The sequence below is a fragment of the Diuraphis noxia genome, unplaced genomic scaffold, assembly GCF_037042655.1.
Source record: "Diuraphis noxia isolate RWA-SAM2 unplaced genomic scaffold, SU_Dnox_SAM2 contig0001, whole genome shotgun sequence".
In the NCBI taxonomy this organism is placed as follows: Eukaryota; Metazoa; Arthropoda; class Insecta; order Hemiptera; family Aphididae; genus Diuraphis; species Diuraphis noxia.
The window spans coordinates 1,275,595-1,286,033 of NW_028301711.1; the positions used below are offsets into that span (position 1 = coordinate 1,275,595).

Genomic DNA, 10,439 nt, shown 5'->3' on the forward strand with positions numbered 1-10,439 from the left:
GGGATTCAAACGGAAGACTATTATTTATAAGAGAGTTTACAATACCTTTACCAGTCTTTTTCGATTTACACTTTCGAGTTGAACGCATCATCAATAACTGAATATAAAATAAAAATCTTCGAGTATTTATAAGAAAATGAATTTAATTGAACAGAAAGATAAATTTGAAATAATAAACGTAGATGTACAAATATCAAAAAAACCATCAAGACATGGTTCGTTATTACCTGATACTATACGTGCTATATTAGTTGGTCCAGTGGATCGGGTAAAACAAATATAATGTACAATCTAATCACACATCAAAACGGGTTAAGATTTGAAAATATCTATTTATACTCTAAAACCTCTAATCAAGAAAAATATTTTTTGTTAAAAAAAATAATGGATGATATACAAGGTGCTAATTTGTTCATATTTACAAACGCAGATAAAGTTATAAAACCAAACTTAACCAAGAAAAATTCTATTATAATTTTTGATGATGTAATATGTGATTCACAGTCTGTTGTTAGAGAATACTTTAGCATCTGTAGACATTCAGGTGCTAGCTCTGTATTTTATTTAGCACAAACATATTCTAAAATACCAAAACAGTTGGTAAGAGATAACTCAAACTTTTTAATAATTCTGAAACAAGATGATATGAATTTACGTCATATATTCAATGATCATTCGTCGACAGATATGGATTTCTCAGAATTTCGGAAAATTTCTCATTTATGTTGGAATCAAAGTGATTATGGGTTTATGGTTATTGATAAAACTCGAGAAATGAATGAAGGAAGATATAGATGTGGTTTTCATACGTTTATTAAAATAAAATAATTATATATAATGTAACATTGTTATTATCTACATAGTCTTGCCAGTGGTCATATAATACAGTAATATTGAGTTTATTATTTACTATGAACAAAGAAAAGGTTTTGCTGAAAAATTTAATAATATCAAAAAAAAATATTAAACAAAAAATAATGGAAATGAAACGTGGTATTATAGATTCAGATAACTATTTCCGTGAAGCATTTAAACCAATAACTGAACCACTCAGTACAAAAATAGAAAAAAATACATCGTGTAACTTAAAACTAGCTGATTATAAAAATGCAGAAACCTCATACACTAGTGGTGAAAATGAAGATGATGAATTAAATTCGACATTTGTAAATTTTTTTGAACGTCCTAAATCACAACGTTATGATAAATCTTATGGTTTACATTATGATAGAACTAGTGATTCTAACATAATCAATATATTTATTACCATATTTATTAAATATTTCTCTTTTTTCTTCTTTTAAAGAAAACAATTTATCTCTTAATTGATTGATTTCAAATTCATTTGATGATGAACATATCCTGATTAAATAAATGTTATGTTTTGTTTCTTTAATTTTTTTATTAATTTCTTTCGTTTCTAATATATTATTTTTATTATCTTCAATATTCCCTAATCTTAATGATTCCATAGTTTGTAAATTATATTGATATTTATTCATAAGTTCAACTTTATTTTTTGAATCCATTGTCTGTAATATTATTTCAAATTCATTAATGTTAATACACAGTATGTTAAATCATAGAAACATGGACGGAAAAAATCTAATTATCAAATATGTTAAACAACTGTATTGTATATAATTTAATTTTTATTTGAATTAAATGAACTTTATAAAAAATTAAAAATTAGGTTTAAAAGTATAGGTACACATATTATATATTAGGTACTTATAACTGTGTATTTGTTGTGTACTAAATTTATTTTTCTCCTGTCTAATGTTAAATGAATACATACAATTTGTCATAGATAGATATATTTTTTTATATCTAATAGCAGCCAGTCTTATTGAATACTTATTAGAATTAGAATATTATACTGCCTATTTAAATTATTAAAATTTAACTCAAATTGAGATATTTTTTATGTAAATATTGAATATTATACTGTGAAGTTTTAAAAATATAGGTACACACATCATATATTACTTATACCTGTGTATTTTTGTATAATAAATTTATTTATTTTTTCCCTTGAATAATGTTAAATGAATACATAAAATTTAATAAAGATAGATGGAAAAATGTAATAAAATATATTAACCAACTTTATTGTATACAATTTAATTTTTATCTAAATTAAATGCACTTTATAAAAAGATATAATCATGAAGATTAAAATGCAGGTACACATATTATTATATATTACTTATAACAATGTTCAATGTCATATACTAAATTTATTTTTTCTCCTGTCTAATGTTAAATGAATACATACAATTCGTTATAGATAGCTATATTTTTTTTATATCTAATAGCAGACAGTCTTATTGAATGCTTATTAGAATTAGAATATTATACTACCTATTTCAATTATAAAAACTTAGCTGAAATTGAGATATTTTTTACGTAAATATTGAATATTATACTATGATATTCATGAAGTTTAAAAATATAGGTACACACATCATATATTACTTATACCTGTCTATTTGTTGTATATTAAATTTATTTTTTCCCTTGAATAATTTTAAATGAATACCTACAATTTAATATAGAAAAAAATGTAATAAAATATATTAACCTACTGTATTGTAAATAATTTAATTTTTATCTAAATTAAATGAACTTTATAAAAAATAAAAAATGAAGATTAAAATATAGGAACACATATCATATATTACTATAACTGTGTTCAATGTTATATACTAAATTTATTTTTTTCTCCTATCTAATGTTAAATGAATACATACAATTCGTTATAGATAGACATATTTTTTTATATCTAATAGCAGACAGTCTTATTGAATACTTATTAGAATAAGAATATTATACTACTTATTTCAATTATAAAAACTTAGCTCAAATTGAAATATTTTTATGTAAATATTGAATATTATACTATGATAATGTAACATTTTTTTATATTATTGATATCAAATATTATAAAATAATAAATATCGCGTTCGGTGATAATATTAAGCGGTGATAGTACAACTGTTCTATGGTGATAGAGACGGTATATATTTTAAGGTTATGTCGGTTAATAGTAGATTGCTGATGTGTAATTAAATGTAATTACTGACTAGTGATAGTGATACTATCTTATAAATATCATGTTAACATTTTATCATATAAACATAGATAATATTATCATAAAAACCATGACTAAATCATGGTCTTATATACAGGTCAGGCAGCTTGGTCGGGAACTGCGTTCTCTTAATGATTATGTAAAATTGTCAAAAGGACTTGCAGTGCTATCTAGTGGAGTTTTTTGAAACCGTGAACTGTCATTGTAACATTACAGATTGCAGCACCGTGCTTAATATCAAATAATACCCAATATCCTAAAATATATACGAATGTATGTAGTCATTTTGATGAATATTAATATATATAATTATAATATATAATTATTATAACACCATTGACCATTGTAATTTGTAGTGCACAAAATGTACTATTTGTATTGGGGCATTTAAAAACCCACATTTTTTTTCAAATTTCCCTGAAGCTGAATTAATAAATTTAAAATCTAAAGGCAGATTAGTGCACCCAAACTATAACTTTTATAAGTTCATCACAAATATTGAAACATACTTTTCCAACAATATAAATGACCCTGATGTGTATAGCAATACGGTTGAAGATATTTTAGCCAATGAAGATTTGAATTTTCCGTGTTCCATACACAGGGATGAAATTATTGCTTATTCAATCCGGTATTACTTAAATATGCGCATGAGGCAATTCTCATGGCAAGTAAATCAAGAAAAATTAAAAGAAAATTCAAAAAGAAAAAAAATTTCCAAATTTTGTAAAACTTGAGTTATTATTTTATTTCATCTAATTATGTATAAAATATAAAATAATAATGTGATTATATTATGTATCTTTTATTTATTTAAGTATGATATATTAGTTGTGGAATTAAAACCTATATGTATACGTTTTGTATACTAATATTATTAGAATTAAATATAAATACTAAAGTAAATGTTGTCAGTGACTCAGTGTTGAATATAATAATTAATATTATAATAATATAATCAAAGTACCTATTATAAATTAAGTATAATAAGTTGAATTTAAAAAAGATTTTAAGGGGCCTAGTTTTTCAAATTTTCAGCAATTCACAACCCCCTCCCACAGATACCTTATATTGAATTTGGTTGATTCTACTGAACAGGATCATTATTCCCGTAGAGCGTATTTTTGTCTTTTGTGTACAAAATTACATTGGCACTTGGCGCCATAAGAGGACGTCTCACCCGCATATGTTGTCTCCGTCTTACACGCGTAGGACATATCAAATTGTACGCTCAGCAGAACACGTATAGCTCCGTTAGTTTAAAAATTGGAGTGAATTTACCTCTTATAAAATCTAAAGGTAAGATTGTTATCTAGGCAACCTCATAGGCTTTTTATTATATTTTAATTTTAAAGTGAGTTATGAGCATTTTAACATTGTAAATTGTTTGTACATCTTGAAATAGTCATAACTTGCTTTAAAATTAAAATATAACAAAAAGCTTATGAGGTTATCTAGATAATAATCTTACCTATAGATTTTATAAGAGGTAAATTCACTCTAATTTTTAAACTAACAGAGCTACACGTGTTCTGCAGAGCGTACAATTTGATATATCGTACGCGTATAAGACGGAGAAAACATATCATAATAATATGCTGGTCAGCTGGTGGGACGTCCTCTTAACTATTTTTTTTTTTTATAGTAACTACACATTATACAATATGATGATAATTACGTTATGAAGTGCTGCACTCTGTACTTATTTGTATAAACAATATACATTAATTTCAATGATAGAGGGCGCGCCCTGTGTTCTTGAAAATTTTACATAACCATTAAGAAATCTAAATCTTAACATTGTGCTATAGGCGAGTTGCCCGACCTGTATATAAGACCATGGGTATGATCACAACTTTGTGATACGCATACCACCCCTTACCTCGTCTATCGCGTAGTTCTCCGCTTCTGATTGGTTGTTAATTTATCTCGTTTTAAACTATTTTGTTAGCTAGTTTTGATAGACGAGACAATACTACAAAATATATTATTATTACTATAGACTATAGTACTAAACTACTAGATATTAGATAAATATTGCAATGTATTTAAATATTATTTACAATTTATAAGACTTAAGTTTATATTTTTATAACAATTAATACTTAAACTAATTTTTATTTTTATTAAATGTTATTTACATATTATGTACATAGGTTAATATAGGTGTACATAATTACGTATTAAAGTATTATTAATTTGTAAATTTAATTTTTTTCAGTTTGTCTGATTGTTTTTGTTGTTTTGTGATTAATTGTTTATTTAAATTATTTAATCTGATGTATGTTCGTGTTCTAATAAGGCAGTGTAATACTTTATCAGGTACATTAAGTTTCTCAATTTTCGGTTCTGTGATCTCATATAATGTTTTAAAAATATATGGGGATTTTGATAAACTTTCACCGTGTAGTATTTTAAATTCATGTTCTATTTGCAAAACAGCTTTAAAAAGATTTTCTGATGGTATTGTCAAATGCCCTTTAGAAATGTAGCTTGTCCAGTTATTTGTATCATTACAATTTATTTGTGATAAATAGGGATATTTATTTGAATATCGATTTGCAATATAACCAGCAACGTATTGAGCACACCCTTCTTCTATATCATCAAATACTGGTTTTTCACAATTTTCAGTATCAATCTAAAACAATACATAAGCCATGTTAAAGCAATAAGATTTTAAACTAAGAACCTAGGTATTATAAAAGGGAAAGTGAAGTATTTATAAAATTACTTCAAATTGTTTTAGTAGCTGAAAATCAGATTCTGGAACAGTAATTACATTCCCTTCAATGTTGGCTTCGTTGTTAGCATGAATGGAAGAATCATTAAAAGATGATAATAATATTTGGGTGGTAAAACAATCATTTTCACCCAACAATTTATCTTCCATACTACATTGTGTATTAGTGTTTTCAGTGAATATAATATTGTAATGCTTGCCTAATATGTACCATCTTAGGCTATAAATGATAATGTATGACAAATTAATTACATATTAGTCATATAATAATAACATTAACTAAAATTTTGTTTATTTAAAAATCACCAATATTTGAAATCTAAAGATGTGATGTTATTACAAGCACTTCCAGCCATGCCCTTCAAAAAACTAAACAAATTTTCCAGGCCATCTGTATTTAATTTTCTGGTTAAAATGTATTCTAATGCATACTGTTTTTTTAAATCAAGTAACAATTTTTTCAAAGATGTATTGCATATAATTATTCCTATTGACAATGATGCTTTGATTAATAATATTTAATAAAACAAAATGTATTATTAATTTTAAATGATATGAAATGTTTGTTATTATTACCCTTTTGAAAAGGTAGTAATGATCTTTTACCATGTACTCTCATTGATTCAATGAACTCTGTCATCCTGTCAAGTAATTCATTTTGTACATTTTCATTCAAACCATAACTTGGTACCCCATTATCATATTTATGTTGGGTGTTAAAGAGGTCGAACCAGTCATTGAACAATGAAACTACTTGTGATGCCTATTATTTAAATATAAACAATTTTATTATTAACACAAGTAAGTGGAAAAATAATACTTGCTTCTGCCCAGTTTAAATTGTTCATATAATTTCTTTCTCCACAGAAGGAAATAGCTTTAGCAACTGTGTTGGAAAAAATTTGTACTGCCAATTTCACATTCATACGACCAGTTCCTTGTACAGTTAGATGCCTTTCACTAAGTTTATATGCTAACTTATAGTCATGTCCAGTATTTAAATTTAATAACAATTCAAAAATATTTTTCCCAATAAAATGTCCATTTCTAAGTATATATCCTCTACACAATATAATATTTTAATAATTTTCAATTTATTTAATAAAAAATGAAGTGTGAACTACTCACTTATTCAATAAGTGATTACGAGCCAACTTCAATAAATGTGGAGGATCCGCAAAAACATATACATTATTTCTAGTTATAGGATGTTCAAAAGAAGTCTTTTCTGTTGACACATCTAAACTTTTCCATAAACCGACATTGGAAGACCCCATGTCATTCACCATTGAAAGTACATTGAATCCAATACTGTATAACTTCTCAATTATATAATATAATAGCTCTTTTGTTACTTTTGTATCAAAGTCATAAAATATTGGTTGCTTCCAATCACTTACTAAACCTTTTCATATAATTTTGCAAACATATAATATATCAACTATTATACAAAATAAAATAATAAAAAAAAAGTAAGTACCTATAGCCATTACAGTTTGTACACATTTGTGTGGTCCAATCACCCGTTCATTTTTTTTCTCAAAACAAATTCTACTTGAAACATATGTTTCATCAAAACTAATGACTGTTAATTTATCAGAAGTACTCATAAGTTCAGCTAATAAACATAATTAACATTAAGTCTGTTTGAAAATTTATAAAATTATGATATAGCTCAATAAAAATTAAAAATATATACCTTTTGCTTTCATGAGAAATAAAACAGATGTCAAAATACCCTCTTCAATTGAAAAATTAGAAACCCATCTTCTAAGTGTAGAAAGAGCTAATAACATAATTGGACCATTGATTTATATTTAGAAAAGTGAAAATAAAAAATATAGTTCAATGAATAATTTCACCTGGCAGTGGAAATTTTTTTTTTATCATGTAACGATATGATTTTGGAGAAATGCTCCTTAAAGTAATTGCAGAAGATATATCTTCAGGTGTCCAACGGTATACTTTTTTTTTAGGATTTAGTATTACATCAATTTGGGTTGATGTGAAAAGTTTTGATAAAATTTCACCAAATTTACTTTCAAAGCGATTACATTCTGTATCAATAAAATCCTGGTACCATTTATTTTTAATTAGAAGACATTCATTTTCTTCTTTCAGTTTTTGAACATCGTCTTTTAATCTAATCTTATAATAAATTACACAATTTTAAGTGATATAAATATTTTTATTGATATCAATACACCTCTTATTGGTTAATTCAGTTAATTACACACAAGTATGTTTTTTTAATTGATCTAAGTAATAAAGTAACTAACATGTAAATAACTAACATACATATTAATAATAACAATAATAATAATAGTAATTAGTAATAACAATAACTACAGTCTACAACAAAAATAGTTAAGTATGATGATGATCCATAGTCCAATAGGTACTTTACAAGACTGGATAAATTGATCTGACACAGTTTCACATGCAAACAATAAATAAACAAAAATATTAGAAAAGTAAAGACACAAGGGTTTATGAAAGTAATCATAGACCTATAAATTAAATTGTATTACTTTTATACCTAGTCCTTTATAGATGTATGAAATAATTTTTAATTAGGTATTATTAATTTTTACTAATACTAATTGATTGATTTTATGTTATTATTCTTACCTTAAAATCAAATCATCATCACTTGTAAGAGGCTTAACACCCAGACCTAAATCATGTTCATCATTAAATAATCTAACACAGCATTTTTTTGATATTTCTGATATGTTTTCATCAGGCAAAATTTCTCTAAACATTTAATTATAATTTAATAAAATATAAATAATGTTTAATATAAATATTCATACACAGAAAACCTTCCAGCTGGAGTCCATAATTCTGTCGAAACAGGAGTACCAGGAGTAAATGTTCGGCGTATAGGCAAGTCATAGAAATCTACTCCATAAGAACTTTAAAAATAAAAATGTTTTTAAACAATAAATATTACAGATTATATTAAATACAATACATCCATTACTATACTTAGTACTTACTTCAAAGGTATTGCATCATCTTTAAGTAAACGAGCATAGTTTTTAGTGGTAGAATGTTTTTTTGGAAGATTATAATGATACGGTTTGAAATGTAATGAACAAACTACAGCTAAATAATAATGAAAAATAATTTTATGTACTTGAAAGTTGAAGGTATAGTAAATAGAAGTGAATAAAAAACCATTAATACCAGAATCAAAATTGATCTTATCTTTGTTAATTTGTTTTTGCCACAACAACCTCATTTCATCATCTTTGGGGAATCTATGCAACACTATTGTTTTGTTCAAAAAAACTCTTTTTTTCCTACAGCCACTGGAACAACCTTCGAATACACACTTCGGCATTATAAAATTGTGTTGAAAAAATGTTAAACGAAATCAAAACAATTAACAAATAAACTTTCAATTGTTACATTATCATTAAATACGATAATAAATAATGAAGTTTTGAATTTTGGCGGCAATAATATTGCCGGCCAATGAAATGCGGAGAACTACGAGCAATGGTTTTGTGGTTAAAATAGTGGGAGATGCGCCAACCGAACAAAAACTAATTTTTTGGGATCATACCTATTTATTTAGTCATGATAAAAACTATATTATTATAATGATGATGTGTTTAAATCATTGTTATTCTGTTTCTAGTTTTTTTTTTAAATATAGGAGTAAAGATTAAAAGTTTTAATAAAATAATAAAATAGGTACTTACATAGTTAGTATTTAAGTATTCTAAGTCTGACTGATGACTGTTTTCTGAGTCTGGCTGGCGGTTGCTCTTCACTGTTGTTGAAGATGTTTTTTGTGTTTTTTGATGGTAGGTAACTGTTTTTCTGGAGAGTCGAGGATGGTTGCTGTTCTGATAGCTTCTTGGTCTGTTGGAGCTGCTGGTGAACTGATGATTTTATGTTTAAAAATTCGGTGTTTTATACTAGAGTTTAACCCTCTCTTTGAACGTTGAATATTAGGTACCTCTCATAATCCTGAGGTGATTGTACATTACATTACTTAATACCATTCTCTTTTGTCCATGTAAGAACATGTTTGTAGTCTTTTATGCAAATTCTTATTACATTATTACATGAGAAGTCTATTTGAATATATACATTCTAATTTATTGTAAATTATATTTGATATTTTAACCAGTTCATATAATTTCATGTTCATATATAATCATTTTTTTTTTTGGAAATGTTTTTCAGGTCATTGCTATAATTAACCGTTAACGTTTTTATATCTGAAATCCGGTTCATACTAATTATTTTTTGATTCTAATAAATGTTAATATTATATATATATATATTTATTATACTATTATTGCTTATATTACATATTTGTTGAAAAATAATCTGATTTTCAAGGCGGGTGATTATTTTAGATCCTGTTTCTTTAATAATTCATATAATGCCAGTTGTGTTCATGTAAAACAAGTTTGTAGAAAGGTTTTTCAAGTCATTGCTATTAACATTAGCATTTTACATATACAATTATTGTGGTAATGGCTAATATCTGTGTATAAAAAGCCAGTGTAAAACCATTAACGTTCATCAGTCTTCAAGATTTCAATTCAGTCCTCAACACAGTCTACAACGCAGTTCAAA

General features: G+C 25.7%; 2 protein-coding genes across 2 annotated transcripts; one reads left to right on the plus strand and one right to left on the minus strand.

Annotated features, from left to right (window-relative positions):
- The first annotated feature begins 136 nt into the window (after positions 1–136).
- On the plus strand, positions 137–778 carry LOC149059182 (uncharacterized). Its single transcript, XM_089222863.1, has 3 exons — positions 137–269; positions 425–600; positions 686–778. Exons 1-3 carry the CDS (start codon positions 137–139, stop codon positions 776–778), a joined length of 402 nt encoding a protein of 133 aa, XP_089078989.1.
- Positions 779–5,288: 4,510 nt separating this feature from the next.
- Positions 5,289–9,386, minus strand: LOC149059183 (uncharacterized). Its single transcript, XM_089215964.1, has 6 exons — positions 9,030–9,386; positions 8,840–8,948; positions 8,654–8,755; positions 8,469–8,594; positions 5,829–6,057; positions 5,289–5,735 (listed from the first exon to the last, which is right to left on the minus strand). The coding sequence occupies exons 1-6, from the start codon at positions 9,184–9,186 to the stop codon at positions 5,289–5,291; spliced, it is 1,170 nt and encodes a 389-aa protein (XP_089072090.1). The 5' UTR covers positions 9,187–9,386.
- Positions 9,387–10,439: the final 1,053 nt, after the last annotated feature.